Raw genomic sequence first — 19,599 nt, 5'->3', positions numbered from 1 at the left:
TTTCCTCCCACAGTCCAAAGATGTGCGGGTTAGGTTGATTGGCCATGCTAAAATTGTCCCTTAGTGTCCTTGGATGCGTAGATTAGAGGGATTAGCGGGTAAAATATGTAGGGATATAGGGGTAGGGCCTGGGTCGGATTGTGGTTGGTGCAGACTCGATGGGCCGAAAGGCCTCTTTCTGTACTGTAGGGTTTCTATGATTTCTATGATGATGAACTTCTCAATTAGATTCCAGTGTGTAACTCACTCGCAGGTATCAGTTATTCCATATATAAACCATCTAAAGCCCATGATTAGATTCCAGCCTGTAATTCACTCCCGGGTAGTCATTATCCATATATGAACCATCTGAACCCCTCGATTAAATTCCAGTTTGGAACTCACTCCCGAGTATCCATCATTCCATGTATAAACCATCTGAATCCCTCGATTAGATTCCAGCCTGTAACTCACTCCCAGGTATCCAATATTCTATACATAAACCATCTGAACCCCTCGATTAGATTCCAGTCTGTAACTCAATCCCGGGTATCTGTTACTCTATTTATACGCCATCTGAACTTCTCAATTTGATTCCAGTCCGTAACTCACTTCAGAGTGTCCATTATTTTACATATAAACCATCTGCACCCATCAATTAGATTCCAGCCTGTAACTCACTCACTCCCGGATAGCCATTATTCTTTATATAAATCATCTGAAACTCTTGATTAGAATACAGCCTGTAACTCACTCCCGTGTATCCATTATTCTATATATAAACCATCTGAAGTTCTCAATTAGATTCCAGTCTGTAACTCACTCCCAGGTATCTGTTATTCCATATATAAACCATCTAAAGCCCTTGATTAGATTCCAGCCTGTAACTCATGCCCGGGTAGTCATTATCTATATATAAACCATCTGAATCCCTCGAATAGATTCTAGTCTGTAACTCACTCCTGAGTATCCATTATTCTATATAGAAACCATCTGAACTCCTCGATTAGATTCCAGTCTGTAACTCACTCCCGGGTATCCATTATTCTATATAAAAACCATCTGAACCCCTCGATTAGATTCCAGTCTGTAACTCACTCCCGGGTATCCATTATTCTATATATAAACCATGTGAACCCCTTGATTAGGTTCCAGTCTGTAACTCACTTCAGAGTATCCATTATTCTATGTATAAACCATCTGAAGTTCTCAATTAGATTCCAGTCTGTAACTCACTCACAGGTATCAGTTATTCCATATATAAACCATCTAAAGCCCTTGATTAGATTCCAGCCTGTAATTCACTGCCGGGTAGTCATTATGTATATATATAAACCATCTGAACCCCTCGATTAAATTCCAGTTTGTAACTCACTCCCGAGTATCCATTATTCTATATATAAAACATGTGAATCCCTCAAATAGATTCCAGCCTGTAACTCACTCCCGGGTATCCATTATTCTATATAAAACCATCTGAACCCCTTGATTAGATTCCAGACTGTAACTCACTCCCGAGTATGCATTATTCTATATATAACTCATGTGAACCCCTCGGTCAGATTCTAGTCTGTAACTCACTCCCTGGTATCTATTATTCCATATAGAAACCATCTGAATGCCTCGACTAGATTCCAGAGTGTAACTCACTCCCGGGTATCCATTATTCTATATAAAAACCATCTGAACCCTTTGATTAGATTCCAGCCTGTAACTCACTCCCAGGTATCTATTATTCTATATACAAACCATCTGAACCCCTCGATTAGATTCCAATCTGTAACTCACTCCTGGGTATCCATTGTTCTATATATATAAACCATCTGAACCCCTCGATTAGATTCTAGTCTGTAACTCACTCCCGAGTATGCATTATTCTATATATAAACCATCTGAACTCCTCGATTCGATTCCAGCCTGTAACTCACTCCCAGCTATCCATTATTCGATGTATAAACCATCTGAACCCCTTGATTAGATTCTAGTCTGTAACTCACTCCCGGGTATTCTTTATTCTGTATAAAAACCATCTGAACCCCTTGATTAGATTCCAGAATGTAACTCACTCCCGGGTGTCCATTATTGTATATATAAATCATGTGAACCCCTCAGTTAGATTCCAGTCTGTAACTCACTCCCGGGTATCCATTATTCTATATATGAACCATCTGAATCCCTCGATTAGATTCCAGACTGTAACTCTCTCCCGGGTGTCCATTATTCTATATAAAAACCATCTGAACCCCTTGATTAGATTCCAGGATGTAACTCAGTCATGGTATCCATTATTCTATCTATAAAACACCTGAATCCCTCAATTAGATTCCAGCCTGTAACTCACCCCCGGGTATCCAATATTCTATATACAAACCATCTAAACTCCTCGCTTAGATTCCAGTCTGTAGCTCACACCCGGGTATCTATTCTTCTATATATAAACAATGTGAACTCCTCGATTAGATTCCAATCTGTAACTCACTCCCGGGTATCATTGATATAGATGACAAACAACAATGGACCCAACACCGATCCCTGCGGCACACCACTAGTCACAGGCCTCCACTCAGAGAAGCAATCCTCCACAACCACTCTCTGGCTTCTTCCATTGAGCCAATGTCTAATCCAATTTACAACCTCCCCATGTATACCTAGCGACTGAACCTTCCTAATTAACCTCCCATGAGGGACCTTGTCAAAGGCCTTGCTGAAATCCAGGTAGACAACATCCACCGCCTTCCCTTCATCCACTTTCCTGGTAACCTCCTCGAAAAACTCTAATAGATTGGTCAAACATGACCTACCACGCACAAAGCCATGTTGACTCTCCCTAATAAGTCCCTGTCTATCCAAATATTTGTAGATCCTATCCCTTATCACACCTTCCAATAACTTGCCCACCACCGACGTCAAACTTACTGGCCTATAATTTCCCGGATTTCTTTTGGAACCTTTTTTAAACAACGGAACAACATGAGCCACCCTCCAATAATCCGGCACCTCCCCCGTGAAGACTGACATTTTAAATATGTCTGCCAGGGCCCCTGCAAGTTCAACAATTAGATTCCAGCCTGTAACTCACTCCCAGGTATCCATTATTCTATATCCAAACCATCTAAACTCCTCAATTAGATTCCAGTCTGTAACTCACACCCGGGTATCTATAATTCTATATATAAACCATCTGAACCCCTCGATTAGATTCGAATCTGTAACTCACTCCCGGATATCCATTATTCTATACATAAACCATTTGAACCCCTCGATTAGATTCCAGTCTGTAACTCACTCCCGGGTATCCATTATTCTATGTATAAACCATCTGAACCCCTCGATTAGATTTCAGTCTGTAACTCACTCCCGGGTATCCATTAGTCTATATATAAACTATCTGAACCCCTTGATTAGATTCCAGTCTGTAACTCACTCCCGGGTATCTGTTATTCTATATATAAACCATCTGAACCCCTCGATTAGATTCCAGTCTGTAACTCACTCCCGGGTATCCATTATTCTATATATAAACCATCCAAACCCGTTGTTTAGATTCCAGTCTGTAACTCACACCCGGGTACCCATTATTCTGTACATTAACCATCTGAATCCCTCGATTAGATTCCAGTCTGTAACTCACTCCTGGATATTCATTACTCTATTTACAAACCATCTGAACCCCTCGATTTGATTCCAGTCTGTAATTCACACCCGGGTACCCATTATTCTGTACATTAACCATCTGAATCCCTCGATTAGATTCCAGTCTGTAACTCACTCCTGGATATTCATTACTCTATTTACAAACCATCTGAACCCCTCGATTTGATTCCAGTCTGTAACTCACTCCTGAGTACCTATTATTCTGTATATAAACCATCTGAATCCCTCGATTAGATTCCAGTGTTTAGCTCATTTCAGAGAATGAATTGTTCTATATATAAACCATCTGAAACCCTTGATTACATTCAAGCATGTAACTCACCCTATATATTCATTGTTCTGAATTAATAAGCATTTCACTATAATTAGCTGTCTGGATGATAAACAGGATTTCCCTTGGTCAACCCTCGGAAAGGGTAATTCTGATTTGATAATGCTGAGGGTGAAACTGTATACTTTAATGGAACAACAGTCTGGACTTGACTTTACACGTGACTCACTATCTCTGGTGAAACAGTGGAACTCATTGCCACAGAAGGTTGTGGAGGCCAGGTCATTGAGTCTATTTAAGCAGGAGATAGATAGATTCTTGATTGGAAGGGGAGCAAAGATTATGGGGAAAAGGCGGGAGAATGTGGTTGAAAAACGTATCAACCATGATTGAATGGTGGAGCAGACGCGATGGGCCAAATGGCCTAATTCTGCTCCTATATCTCATGGTTTTATGATCTTCCTAGTCCTGCAGATATATCACAGTTAGTCCAGTTTAGGAACTCTTTTTCCACGAAATAACGGCAGACACCTTTCACGCCGACCCCCGTTATAATTTAAACTGTGGAAGAGACAAGAATATTTGTTTATTTTAATTTTTGAAATGTGCTGTTACTTTGGGCTGGAACTTATTGGTAGTGGGGCCACTCAGAGTACAATATTTTTCTCATGTGGCTTCTTGCAGCTGGAGACTGACTATTTCTAATGAGCAAGGCCTACTCTGCCTTGTGATCTCCACAGATACATACATTACTGTCTCTCTAACCAACCTGTAACACACAAGATCTATAATCTCCCAATAATGATCTTGGCACAGTTCAGCCCTGGCGTGTTTCATGGAGAGTGCTTCTTGCTTCCATTCCCCTGACCATATTAATTATTACAGAGGGTCCGGGGTTCATCGATTACACTGAGGGAGCCGTGTTAATGACCAGTTAAAAGCGGATTGTGGTCAGGTCAAATGAAAGAGTCAGAAAGTCGCCTGTTTTATTGGCCTCGGTGGCACAGTGGTTAGCGCTGCTGCCTCACAGCGCCAGGGACCCGGGTTCAATTCTGGCCTCGAGTGTCTGTGTGGTGTTTGGACATTCCCTTCGTGTCTGCGTGGGTTTCCTCCGGGTGCTCCGGCTTCCTCCCAGAGTACAAAGATGTGCAGTTAGCTTCATTGGCTGTACTAAATTGTCCCGTAGTGTCAGAGAGATTAGCAGAGTAAATACACGGGGATAGGGCCTGGGTGGGATTGTTGTTGGTGCAGACTTGGCCTCTTTCTGCACTGTAGGGATTCTATGATTCTTTCACTTCTGCGGAGACAGTGCGAAGTCTCACACTACCAGGTTAAAGACCAACAAGCTTTCGGAGTGTTGCTCCTTCATCAGTTTCACTCACCTGATGAAGGAGCAGTGCTCCGAAAGCTCGTGATTCCAAATAAACCTGTTGGACTTTAACCTGGTGGTGTGAGACTTCTTACTGTGCCCACCCCAGTCCAACACCGGCATCTCCACATCATGACTTCTGTGGAGGAATGTCGATTCTGGTTGGAGGTAGTTCTGGATGTTTTGTCACCTGACTGCTGACCTCCAACTGCACCCCTCCCTTTAGCCTTGGTTCATGACCTTTGCCCCTATCCGCTATTTGTCAAGCGTGCTACCATCCCCTCCTGTACCAACTTGTTCTATACCTTAAGGGATTGTCCCTTATTTTGACTGTCCGGTGTCCCTCAACCCTCTGTCCCTTATTCCTAGGCCTGGCTGCAGGAGGCTGAGCCTGGGAGCATTCCCCTGCCTTCGCCTTTTATTTTCGTGAGCTTGCACAGTGGCTGTTTGTCATGAGGGTGTGTAATGGTGACCAGCAAGTCACCCCCACCTCCACTCCCACTTTTCTGGTCACCGGCTTGGGCGGCACAATGGCACAGTGGTTAGCACTGCTGCCTCACAGCGCCAGGGACCTGGGTTCAATTCCCGACTTGGGTTACTGTCTGTGTGGAGTTTGTACGTTCTCCCCGTGTCTGTGTGGGTTTCCTCCGGGTGCTCCGGTTTCCTCCCACAATCCGAAAGTGCGTGCTGGTTAGGTGCATTGGCCATGCTAAATTCTCCCTCAGTGTACCCGAACAGGTGCCAGAGTGTGACGACCGGGGGATTTTCACAGTAACTTCGTTGCAGTGTTAATGTAAGCCTGCTTGTGACACTAATAAATAGACTTAAAAAGCTTTTAGAAATGTGCAGGCCTAGAATGCACTGCCAAGTGAGGTGGTTGAGGCAGACATGTTAGCGACATTTAAAACTTAGCTGGATAGACACGAGAACGGATGGGGAATAGAGGGACACAGATGGTTTGTCGAGATAGGACAACGTGATCAGCGCAGGCTTTGAGGGCCAAAGGGTCTGTTCCTGTGCTGTACTGTTCTTTGTACTTTGAGGGGGATCTGATCATTGTCTGAAAAGGAAAGAATTTTCCAGGCTATGGGGATGCTGGGTGAGTTGCTCTTGCCGAGAGTCCTTGCAGATACAATGGGCCGAATGGCCTCCATCAGTGCTGTAATCCTTCTATGACTCTGTGAATGAGGTGTTTGACATTTTGAAAGGACACTATAGGGAACTTGAGAAAAACTATTACGCTTTGAGAAGGAATCAAGAACAAGGAGGTACAATCTTAAACTTAGAACCAAAATGTTTAGCAGGGGACATCAGGAAGGCAGAGCGATGTGGTTGTCTCCTAAATGCCCTCTGAAATGGAGGGCAGTTAGGGATGGGCAATAAATGCTGGCCCAGCCAACGATGCCCATAAATGAATTTTTAAAAAGCACTTTCTCACACCAATGTTGTAGAAATCTGGAACTTTCTGCCTCAGAAGGCTATGGATGCTGAGTATCAATTGGAGTTTTCAAAGCGGATTGATATAAAAATACAGCACAGGAACAGGCCCTTCGGCCCACCATGTCTGTGTCGACACAAATGCCTCTCTAATCTAATATTTTCTTGCCTCTACATGCTCCATAGCCCTCTATTCCTGCCTATTCATGTATCTATTCAGATGCCTCTGGAACATTGTTATAGAATCTGCTTCCACCACCTCCTCCAGCAGTGCGTTCCAGGCATTTATCACCCTGTGTGTGAAAAACTTGCCCCTTACATCTCTTTTAAACTTTCCCCTCTCACTTTCAACCTATGCCCATGAGTAATTGACTCTTTGACCCTGGGGAAAAGACTCTGACTATCCACTCTATCCAAGCTTGTCACAATCTTCTGAACCTCTATCAGGTCCCTCCCCGCTTCATCCTCCAACGCTCCAATGAAAATAATCCAAGTTTGATCAGCCTTTCTTCATAGTCCATTTTCTCCAAACCAGGCTACGTCCTGGTAAATCCCTTCTGCCCCCTTTCTAATGCATCAACATCCTTCCGGTTGTGCGGCGACCAGAATTGTACATAATACTCCAAATGTGGCCTAACCAAAGTCTTATACAGCTGCAACATGATTTTCCAATTCCTATATTCAACAACCCGACCGATGAAGGCCAGCATGCCATCTGCCTTCTTGACCACCTTGTCCACCTGAGTTGCCACCTTCAGGGAACTGTGGATCTGCACACCTAGATCCCTCTGTATGCTAATATTTCCAAGGGCTCTCCCATTTACTGTATACTTTCCTTCTGCAGGAGACCTTCCAAATCGCATTACCTCACATTTGTCCGGGTTAAATTCCACCTGCCAACGTTCGGCCCAGATCTCCAGCCATATTATATCCTGCTGTGTCCTCTGACAATCCTCCTCACTATCTGTTACTCCCCCAATTTTTGTATCATCTGCAAATATACTAATGAGACCACCTACATTTTCCTCCAAGTCATTTATATATATTAAAAAGAACAGGGGCCCCAGCACTGATCCTTGTGGAACACAACTTGTGGAACTCAACCGGGATATTGGGTTCATGTCACACTATTTGTAACACCCACAGTTGCGTGGACCTGCAGAGTTTCACTGGCTGTCTTGTCTGGAGACAATACACATCTTTTTAGCCTGTCTTGATGCTCTCTCCACTCCCATTGTTTTGTTTCTTAAAGACTTGATTAGTTGTAAGTATTCGCATTCCAACCATTATTCATGTAAATTGAGTTTGTGTCTTTATAAACTCTGTTTGTGAACAGAATTCCCACTCACCTGAAGAAGGGGCTTAGAGCTTCGAAAGCTTGTGTGGCTTTTGCTACCAAATAAACCTGTTGGACTTTAACCTGGTGTTGTTAAACTTCTTACTGTGAACACAACTTCACACAGACCTCGAGTTAGAAAAGCACCCTTCCACTGCTACTCCCTGCTTTCTATGCTCAAGATGTGGAGATGCCAGCGTTGGACTGGGGCAAACTATGCTCAAGCCAGTTTTGTATCCATCTTACCAGCACACCTTGGATCCCATATGACTCCCCCATCCATATCAGCTTGCCATGAGGAACCTTATCGAAGGCTTTACTAAAGTCCATTTAAACAACATTCACTGCCCTGCCCTGATCAATTTTTCTTGTCACTTCCTCAAAGAACTCAATCAAGTTTCTCATACAGGACCTCCCCTTCACAAAACCATTCTGCCTATCGCTAATAAGCCTCTTATAATCAGAGAATCAAACAGTGCAGAAGGAGGGCATTCAGACCATCGAGTCTGCACCGACCACAGTCCCACCCAGGCCCTATCCCCATTACCCCATGCATTTACCCCAGCTAGTCCACTGAGGGACAATTTAGCATGGCCAATCCACCTAACCTGCACATCTTTGTACTGTGGGAGGAAACCAGAGCACCCGGAGGAAACCCACACAGACACGGGGAGAACGTGCAAACTCCTCACAAACAGTGACCCAAGCCGGGAATCGAATTCGGGCCCCTGATGCTGTGAGACAGCAGTGCTAACCACTGTGCCACCGTGCCGCCATTCTCTTCCAGATGTGAGTACATCCTGTCCTTAAGAATCTTCTCCAATAATTTCCCCACCACTGATGTAAGGCTCACAGGCTGTAATTTCCTGGATTGTCTCTTCCGCCCTTCTTAAACAGAGGAACAGTATTAGCTACTCTCCCATCTTCTGGTACCTCACCCGTGGCTAAAGAGGATACAAAGATTTTGGCCAAGGCCTCAGCAATTTCTTCCCTTTGTTCAGATGTTTGTTAACTAACTGTTTAAAGGGAGATGGAACAAAGGCTCCTAAATGGAATTGAGACATATATTTAACTTAATAACAGAACCGGCCTGAGGGACTGAATGGCCTCCTCCTGTTCCTGCATTCCTTCCCATGGAAAAATAATCAAAATAACTCTTAATATTTTGACAAAATCCTCATCAATATAAATGGTGGCCCACCAGGGTCCTCTGGTTAAAGTGACAAAGTCAGTCGTAGGCTGGAAATAAAGGCCGAGATAACTTATCATGTTCAATTTTTAAACGAGAGCTCGGTGCCAAGGAAGCAAATTCCGCTTTCATGATGTGCATGACAGCACAAAGTTATTGGGGCCAAGGGTCACCCTCTTGGCATTGTTTACAGAGACTTTACAATTGTGAGTTGCTCGTTGCATGTGACTATGGCCTGGATATTAGTCAGGGGCCTGAACTGAGGGGCAGCGCGGTGGCACAGTGGTTAGCACTGCTGCCTCACAGCGCCAGGGACCCAGATTCGATTACCGGCTTGGGTGACTGTGCAGAGTCTGCACATTCTCCCTGTGTCTGCATGGGTTTCCTCCGGGTGCTCCAGTTTCCTTCCTCGAATCCCACAGTGCGGAAGGAGGCCATTTGGCCCATTGAACCTGCACTAATCCAGGCCCTATTCCCGTAATCCCACATATTTCCCCTGCTAATCCTCCAACACTAGGGTCAATTTATCCTGGCCAATCGACCTAACCTGCACATCTTTGGACTGAGAGAGGAAACCAGAGCACCCGGAGGAAACCCATGCAGACATGGGGAGAATGCGCAAACGCCACACAGACAGTGACCTGAGGCTGGAATTGAACCTGGGTCCCTGGCGCTGTGCTAACCACTGTGCCACTGTGCCACTCGTCCAGTCCAAAGATGTGTGGGTTAGGTGGATCGGCCTAATTTGCTAAATTGTCCCTTAGTGTCGGGGGATTAGCTAGGGTAAATACATGGCGTTACGGGGATAGGGCCTGGGTGGGATTATGGTCGGTGCAGACTCGATGGGCTGAATAGCCTCCTTCTGGGATTCTATGATTAAAGGATCAATGGGAATCGGTGTATGTACCTGAGCATGTTAGTGTAGGTGGCAGGTGAGTGGAGGCCTGAGTGCATTGCTGCATTCTCAAGCACATCAGCTGCCTTATTAACTCCAGGTTTGAGGTCCCTCAGCATTTCCCCAGTCCACTGTGTAATCATAAAGCAACCCGTTAATAATTTGTTTCAGGATTAATTTATGGAATGAGGGCCTCGCTGGCCAGGCGAGCGTTTATTGCCCATCGCTAATTTCTCTTACACGCCGTGCACAGGGGTAATCTGGGGCGAATCCGGGAGGTATTTGCAGATGGTGGACCAATCATGCTTCTACACAGCACAAATACCAGCACAGCTCAGTGCTGTGGAAGAGACCAGACCAGTGATGGGCAACCTCGGCTGGTGAGTGGGCCGCACGAGTGGCCCCCCTTCATCTCACTGGGCTGCAGGGTTGAAATCAGCAATGTGTTCCAACCACGATCCCATGAGTAAGATTAAATACATTGGAAAAAAGCCAAATATTTCATAACAGCACGGCGGCGCAGTGGTTAGCACTGCTGCCTCACAGTGCCAGGGAGCCGGGATCGATTCCCGGCTCGGGTCACTGTCTTTTCGGAGTCTGCACGTTCTCACCATGTCTGCGTGGGTTTCCTCCGGGTGCTCCGGTTTCCTCCCACAGTCTAAAGATGTGCGGGTTAGGTTGATTGGCCGTGTTAAATTGCCCCTTAGTGACGGGGGGACTAGCAGGGTAAATGCATGAGTTATAGGGATAGGGCCTGGGCGGGATTGTGATGTGGAGATGCCGGCGTTGGACTGGGGTAAACACAGTAAGAAGTCTCACAGCACCAGGTTAAAGCCCAACAGGTTTATTTGGTAGCAAATACCATAAGCTTTCGGAACACAGCTCCTTCGTCAGATGGAGTGGATATCTGTTCTCCAACAGTGCACAGACACAGAAATCAAGTTACAGAATACTAATTAGAATGCAAATTTGCACTCCATCTGACGTAGGAGCTGTGCTCCGAAAGCTTATGGTATTTGCTACCAAATAAACCTGTTGGACTTTAACCTGGTGTTGAGAGACTTCTTACTGGGATTGTGGCCGGTGAGACTCAATGGGCTGAATGGCCTCCTTCTGCACTGACGAGATTCTATGATTCTAAGTAATAGAGAATGTTTAATCATTTATATATTAATAGAACTATTAACTTCTAATGGTAAACTCAAAATAAATATTTACATTTTGGACTCAGAGGGAGCGCACGGCTCTCACAGTCAATCAGAAAGTAATCCATCAATAATTTCTATAAAAATTCATTTATGGGATGAGGGCCTCGCTGGCTAGGCCGGAATTTATTGCCCATCCCTAATTTCCTTTACACGGAGCTAATCCGGAGCGAATCCAGTCAATGTTGTGAGCAATCAGCATGCACCGGACTTCACATACCCTTGTCTGATGTGCGAATCACTTCAGTCACATCGTGAGGAAAATAAATCTACCTGGATGGAAATCAGTGGAATGTGTCAACCCTGCGCCTGGGGAATGGTCAATAAAATGTCATGTGGGCCGCACTCAGAACCGGGGCACAAGGGAACCCCCCCCAGGTTGCAAGTTGCCCATTGGCGCACACTGAGTAAAAGCCATGCAATGGCTGTTCTGTGTGGCTAAATCTGGCAGAGTACATTCCCTCTCACAAGGATACGAGCATCACAAACCGCTTGGGAATCCAGTGCTTGACTGGATTCCAATCCTCACATCCCGCGGCCCCCCCTCGCCCCCCCCCCCCCCCCCCCCCCCCCCCAGCTGTCTGTTCCCGTGTTTTCCATCAATACTTTCCTTTTTTCCGAAGGAGGAAGAAATCCCGGAACTGGAGATTGACATCGACGAGCTGCTAGAAATCTCGGATGAAGATCAGCGTTCCAAACTCCAGGTAACCGCTCGCTGCTGCAAGTCTACCTTCCAACTGAAAGCATTCCGGCCTCAAATCCAAATCCGCCATTCCATTCCGTTTCATTTATTCTGCACAGAGACTCTCTGCACTAGGAACCAATTAAAGAGACAGGCTGGAATTTTACTGTCCTGCCTGCCACGGAAACCGGAGTTGGGGGGTTGCGGGGGGGAGGGGGGGGGGGGGGTGCCGGTGGGTGGGGAGTGGACATGGAAAGGCCTGTTGACCTCAGGCGGGATTTTCAAGATGAGCGAGGGCATAAAATCCCTCAATGTCCACACCGCAACCCCATTGACGGGTCTTCAGGACTCCATTAAAGTCAGTCTCCCCACCCCATGATGATCCCATTGATGGGGACTTCTCCACCGAGACCACATTCAGGACTGGGGGCTGAATTTTCAGGGCCCCATGAAGGCGGGGACGGGTGGGGGTGGAGGAGACCCGAAAATACTAATGCGGTCCTGTGGTCCTGCGTGTGGTATGATGGAGAGGCACGCTCGGGGCTTGGGAAGCTAAAGAGGTCAACTGGAATTTCCTGGCCCGAGTGTGGAGGGGCGGGGGTATGGGGGGGGGGGGGGGGGGGAGGGTGGAAGAGGGGGGGGTGTGGGCAGGGGAGACAAGTCTGGAGACGAGTACCCAGTGGGCAGGTCAGGAGGTCAGATGGGTATGGAGGGCAGTGCTCCAAGCAGACCTATAGACCCCTCTGCCTGCCTGCCTGCCTGGGTTGGGAGGCATAGCCAATGGCGACGCTGTAGAGGGGTTGCTGACCCCTCTAGGCACAGTGGTGGCCAAAGCTGCCTGTTGTGTGTTTTGTTTTAAGGGGATGAGGGAACATTACCCTGTCGAGACTCCCTCCCATTACTTACCTTTTACTTCTTGATCTTCTGAAGCATGGAAGGCCTTTGATTGGTTTTAAGTCTGTAACTACCGGGGGTGGATACTCCAAAGAAGTCACACGGAAAGGCAAGCCACAGGAACAGTAGGGTTTATTGATGAACAGCACCCCTCGCCCTCCAGCCCTTGACTGCCTGTGGGGGCGGTTTCCCAGGCAGATAGGTGACACCCCGCCGTCTCCCCCTCCGCCCTCCCCCCCCCCCCCCCCCCCACATCCCAGGTTACCTGATCCATCCTCTTAAAGGAGCCACACCCCTGCATACATAAATAACAATTGGGTCCTGCAACTTCCAGAGCCTGTCTGTCACCCTTTGCTGGACAGGAAAGGTGGCTCCCTGTCAATGAAGGGTGGAAATCTTAGCTTTAGTTCGCTTCCCACTTCCCCCCACCCTCCCCCCCCCCCCCAACACCACCTTCCTCCCTCAACCCCCCCATTTCTGACCTTAAAGCAAACATGTCTCTCATTGGCCTGCGAAGGAAACTCCGCCCAGGGTCTGACTGGCACTGGGCCCAGTTCTGAATCTGGATCCGCCCAGCTCCCTATTTGGGTTCAGCCACGTTACTCATTCCGGCTGATGGGGGGGAAGGGGGGGGTTATTTGTTTGGTAATAATTGAATTGCACAGCCATGCAGTGAACAGGTGAGAGAGGGGGAATTGGATCAATGGTGCGTCCTGCCGGCAGCCAGAGGTGTCCTCTACACGAGAGGCTTGTCTTAGATTTCTGTGTCCGCAGAGCCCAGAGGCTAACTGAAGAGAGGAGGTCAGGTACCAATCAAAGGGCTGCTTTATTTCTCCGTAAGAGGAACAAACGATCCTGTAGCTAAGACTGGGGGGGGCTTGTTTAATTTACATCACACAGAACCTTAGCTGAATCAGACAGAGATAGACGCCTATCTGCATTTATCCCATTGTCTCCTGTTCCCTGTTAAAACATGGTGGTGTCCGCAAGGAGGGGCCTAGTCCTCTATTCCAATGTTGCAATGCTTCTTCACAGCTTGGTCCACCAGGCAAGGCTGCAAGTGGGAAAACGGCCTGAAGTTGGTAAAAATACCTCTGAGACTAGTCTGAGTCAAAATACAGTAAGGCTTTATTCTCACAAGCTTGCGGGAGAACTTGACCCCTTAAAAGCGGAAGCCAAAGTTCTCTCTGAACACAGAAAAGTGGGGATATATATACATTATGGCTCCCAGCACCAGTCACGACACAAACACAGGTCTGGTCATGAATCAAGGTCCATACAACAGTCCTTGATCACGAAGCAGCAGTTCTCTGGCAGCCGTAGTCCCCGATACAGTCTTAGGTTTCCTGCTCTTCCACGGCCTTTCCTTTGAAGTTACCGGCACAATGTAGCTGGCCCAGTGGGAGTCCTCCTTTAAACGCCGTTATCATGCCCCACATCTGTAATGCTCTCTTCCATTTACATTTACCACGCAAGCCTGTAGAAAAGGTAAGACTTGCGTGTCTGCAAACACATTCACATTTGCATTTACATTTGACTATCTATTGTTATAAGAATAAATGTTAACTGGTATTAATGTCAGAAGCAGTACAAACAAGAATAACTTTATTCATGTCAACAACAGTATAAACCTGAGGAGATTGCCCACAATGAAGGGTTATGCTTGTGATACATTCTAAGTACAAAGTTCAACCTTTTAGGTACAAAATACATTAACCCTTTAGGTACAAAATACATTGAGTACAAAAAACATTAACCCTTTCCCTTCTTCAATCCCCCCTTTTGGTCGGGGACAAGTTCAAACATGGCCCCATGACCAATTCAGAGCCAAAGGTTACCAATATATATGGGCCTACCTCCTTCGTCAGGAAGACTGTCCCTTCTGGCTGTACACTTGCACTCGGCATAATTCGGGCTGTTCGTTCAATAATGTCATATAAATACAACAAGCAATAACAATGACAATCAATACAATCAACCCATGCATCAGATATGATCCCCACGACCCGAACCATTGCCCTAGCCATCCTGGAGGGTTGTAATTATGATATTGGTTCCCTTCATCTTGTATTGTCATCGCCACTCGTTTGATATGCTCTGCCAAACGAGTTATATTTTCCGAAACATCTGGGATTTACGTGCAGCATTCGGATTCAATTATAGCGCACGTTCCTCCCTGGAAAGCCAACACATAATCAAGTGCCAATCGGTTCTGTAAAGCAACAGTCTGGATAGCTACAACCTCGGCTGATACTTCAGAGAAGGCTGTGGTCATCTCCTCGAACCCGTCTCTAGTTTCATTCGCAATTCTCTCCAAGGTCGAGGCCATATGTATAAGTTCCTGTGCTGCTTTTGCTGTCCCATAAAGTGGGAAGGCTATCATAAAGAACCGTTCTGCCTCACTAATGGTGAATATAGGGCACCACATATGCCAAATAACACGATCCCAAGGAAGCCATGGGTCGGCATTGTTTCCACAGACAAAACAGGTACCATCATATGCAGTCATGCTGCTCATATTAGTAGAGGAGAGGCTGACCAGGACATCAGCAATGGGGCAATGGAACTTAGAACTTAGAAACCCTACAGCACAGGAAGAGGCCATTCGGCCCATCGAGTCTGCACCGACCACAATCCCACCCAGGCCCTACCCCCATATCCCTCTAACCTACGCATCCCAGGACACTACGGGCAATTTTAGCATGGCCAATCAACCTAACCCGCACATCTTTGGAGTGTGGGAGGAAACCGGAGCACCTGGAGGAAACCCACGCAGACACGAGGAGAATGTGCAAACTCCACACAGACAGTGACCCAAGCCGGGAATCGAACCCAGGTCCCTGGAGCTGTGAAGCAGCAGTGCTAACCACTGTGCTACCGTGCCGCCCTATGGATTATGGATTGTAATCTGTTGCACCAAAGTCCAGGCACCACTGGTGACATTAACCTGCTGGGTACAGTAGCTACGGCCAACAAGTATGGTTCCATTTCTACCAAGCAGATAGATCCCCCCTTGTTGGTTTTTCACAACATGCCTGATGGGGTTTTAAATGTCACTTTCCTTGTCCCGCCTTGGGTTCCATTCTGATTCAAAATCCCTTCTACTATTCCCGGAGTTGACAAAGGGATAGGGAATAAAGGACTTTCCCCCCTTTCCTTCGTGCATGGGAATATGTAAGCAGACCCAGCACTTGCTCAATATTTTGACTGCAATACATACAAGTGAGACATGAAAATGTTCATGTGATAGGGTCGGATTTTAGAGGATTGGTACAATGATCGCTTGGATCGATCAAATCTCGTGTTAATGTACACATCCCCCCGAGCCCTCTGCGGTTGCCGGGTACAGATCCATCCCAGTCCCTCAGCTAAACACCAAAAATTCCAGTTACACCATGTTACATTGCACGGGAGACCCCAATCACCTCGCCCCTCCAACAGAGTTGGCAATATGGCATGGTTAAGGAATCCCAAGCAGCGGTCCCTACAGGTTACCTCCCAGGGACTTATTCCATGTGTCGGAAGGTTACAATAGACAGAGCCATCGTTACTGAGATGCTTGCGATGCTCTGTCCCCAAGTCTACACAATTCCATCTATGCTTCCCCTCCGTAACTAGCAGGGCAAGGGTCGTGAGAAGCAGCAAAAAAATCATCCTATCACTTAACTAATAACCCGCGCGACCGTTATACAATGGTCCAAAGGCTATACCGCCCGCGCGCCACTGCCCGCGAACCCGTTCAGCTTGCTTGGAGGTCAACTGTCTTGCATATCTGTGAATTAAGCACACTACACAATTTTAACCTCATAGGGGCCCTCCCATTTAGGGGCGAACCCAGGTTTGTCAAGTAGTGCTTTTACTTGGACGCAACTTCCCGCCCGTCAGGGAGCATTTCAAGCTCTCTCTCTCTCTGTGTCTCTTTGTTCCAGATTGTCTTTTACCAATTTGCGCATCCCTTTTAGTTGGGTGCTTAGTTCCAGAACATATCTCCTGAATTCATCATTTAGTGAACCTACATCATCGCCCATTCTGTCATTAATTCATAAGGGGTTAATCCGGTTGTCCGGTTTGTGGTAACTCTTAATCTCATCAGTATAGTGGGCAATATCTCTGTCCACAATTTCCCCGATGTCTGTATGGTTTAAGCTTGTACAATATACAGTTAACTACACACCCCCCTTCCATAGAAAGCTTAGTATGAATTAAATAACACTTTACACTGGCTTTTTGGCTGCAGTTGGACATCCATTCATTTGTATATAATCTCATCAAAAAACATCGCATTCCCCATTAAAATCACATACCATACAGCTCCAATCTTTATATAATGTACCCCGACATTATCTCTAATTTAATCATTTGTATGGCGAGGAAAACAGGAAGCTCCTACAGAATTATGTTTTATCAATACACAACATATAACTATATTATCCAAAATTGGTGAAGGCTTTTCAGGGTTTGATTTTATTCTTGGGTCTATATAGCAGTGCTATACTGTATAATAAAAATAATCAAGCAGCAGTTGTATCATACTTTACACACCATAACTGTGATATCCAAACCCCTTTAATCCAATCTATTTCCAATTTTAAACTGAGCTCCAGATCAAAACCCCCGCACTTGAGGAAAACACCAGGTGCCAAATCAAAACCAGCGTAGGTACAATACACACTAGTTAATTAATCAGAAACATTTTGGTTTGATTTTAACTGGCTAGATTTTAAGCTTGACAGTGCTCAATATTTGGCAAACTTTGAACAATAGATAGCGCATAAAATTCCAACGGCAGTACATAATTTTAACCAGGTTACAGAATATTAAACTTTCAGACATTCGTAAAGGCAATTTGCATTGGCAACTAAGATTTAATTGATTAATCTCCTGCTGGAACTTGAAATAAGCAGAATTACAATTCATTTCACCAACTTAAAATATTTTAAACTGACTCATAGACAGTACATTTACCACATTCTTTTGTTCTTGCTTATCTACTTTCCATAAAATTACTTAATTTCTTCTCCCAATTTCTCAACTAACTCTCTCATAATCTTCACTTCAAGACAAAGGAGAGAGCACATGGTTACCTCCAAGGTTTAAATCCTTTCTTAACAAAATTCAAACACAGGTTTAATCAAAATTCAAATTGGCTATTTCCAACTTCAATTTATGTACTTTGATTTTGAAATTTCAATTTACCTTCTAATTTTATTTAAACTCTGTATCAAACCCACTGTTGTAAAATCACAACAAAGCAAAAACTTTGTAAACACATATAGACACACATGGAAGCTTCCAACACTCATTCAAACTTAACATCTTAAACTGAGATGTAAGTAAAACATATAAAAGAATACAGAACTTGGATTAAGACAGTCACTTTTATTCTTCTCTCTTCCAAACTGTAATTAAAACTCAAAACAGAAGTAAATTCAAGAAATCTTATCACTTTAATCTTTAACAGTCTTAACACCTCCCCAATTCTCCTGAGGCTAAACCAAGGTCATTTATTACCCGTAATAAACACTCCACAAGAACAAACAAAGTCTACAACTCCTGCTCTCAATCTAATACAACAACAACCACCTACATTCGACTAGTAACCAGATCACACAAACACACTATCCACCTCCAGGTATGCCATTAGCCCATTCTACCAACTCATCATAGTTCGGGGTACTGAGAATTCCCATTTTAAGGATTTTTTGGTGAACACTAAAGAATTCATCCTTAAAAGCTTGGATGAACGCTCGATCTCCTCGACCTGGGTTTCCTTGTCCTGAGCACTCCTGATGTACCTGGAACAACCATTCCCCACATTCAGAAGCTCCTTCCCCTTTTAGCTGTTTCGTTGTGGTCATTCTACTCCAGTTAGTAGGAGCATTCCCTACCACCCTCTGAATTTCTACCTTAAACTGGGCGAAGGGTATCTGTTGGGCATCTATCTCTGATGTTAGGGCGACTACATGTGTCCACTGTCCCCCATTATAATCCTGTGCTGGAGGAGTGGCGGGTCCACCTGCTACCTGCCTCCATTTATCTGCTGGACAGGCTGCCCTGACCAGCTGGTGTACGTCTCTCAGGTGTAATTGGTGTCCGACCCAGATTGTGTCTAATTCTTCCCAGAATTTAGTGTTTGCGCTTCTAGGTTGTAATTTACCCAGGGAAGCCATTATCTGTTGTCTCTCACCTGGGGTGAATGGTTCATAATTTACTTTTGGCTGTGTATCTGTTCCCCCTTGGGTTACTAGCACTAAGTTGTGTTCTAGCACTTCCCACTCCTCTGGAAGAGCGTTTAGTCCCTGTTGTGTGGACTCATAAGGAGGTAGAGGAACGGTTTCCCCTCTCCATTGCTTTTCTTCTAATACTTGGTTTTGTTTCTCTCGTTCCCTTACTCTGGATTCTAACTCCCTAATCCTTTCTTTATCCTCACTCCACTTCTGAGTAGAGGCGACTACTTGTTCAATCAGTCCAGCTAACTGATGTATTAACAATACTCCTATTTTCTTTGTCATGTTTCTCTTTTCTTTATCCCACCACTTATGCTGTTGGCCCAGAGGGGAGGATGAGTTCCACCCCCCCTTTTCTCATCTGTTTAATGAATTTGTTCCTCTCAGTCATACACTCATTTATCAGGGATTCCGGAAGTCCCCACTGTCCTTGTGCTTGTGATCCCACCATAATACAGATA

General features: G+C 45.5%; 1 protein-coding gene across 1 annotated transcript in view; it reads left to right on the top strand.

The window, feature by feature from the left end:
- ppp1r14d (protein phosphatase 1 regulatory inhibitor subunit 14D) overlaps positions 1 to 19,599 on the top strand; it is a 47,585-nt gene that overhangs the window by 22,177 nt on the left and 5,809 nt on the right. Inside the window, exon 2 of the mRNA XM_078233162.1 lies at positions 11,959 to 12,039. Coding sequence (XP_078089288.1) covers positions 11,959 to 12,039 — 81 coding nt within the window. The remainder of the gene's footprint in view (positions 1 to 11,958; positions 12,040 to 19,599) is intronic.

Source organism: Mustelus asterias, chromosome 18 (assembly GCF_964213995.1).
Source record: "Mustelus asterias chromosome 18, sMusAst1.hap1.1, whole genome shotgun sequence".
Classification (NCBI taxonomy): domain Eukaryota; kingdom Metazoa; phylum Chordata; class Chondrichthyes; order Carcharhiniformes; family Triakidae; genus Mustelus; species Mustelus asterias.
Note: the sequence above shows the minus strand (reverse complement) of the source record. Positions and strands in the feature narration are given on the sequence as shown.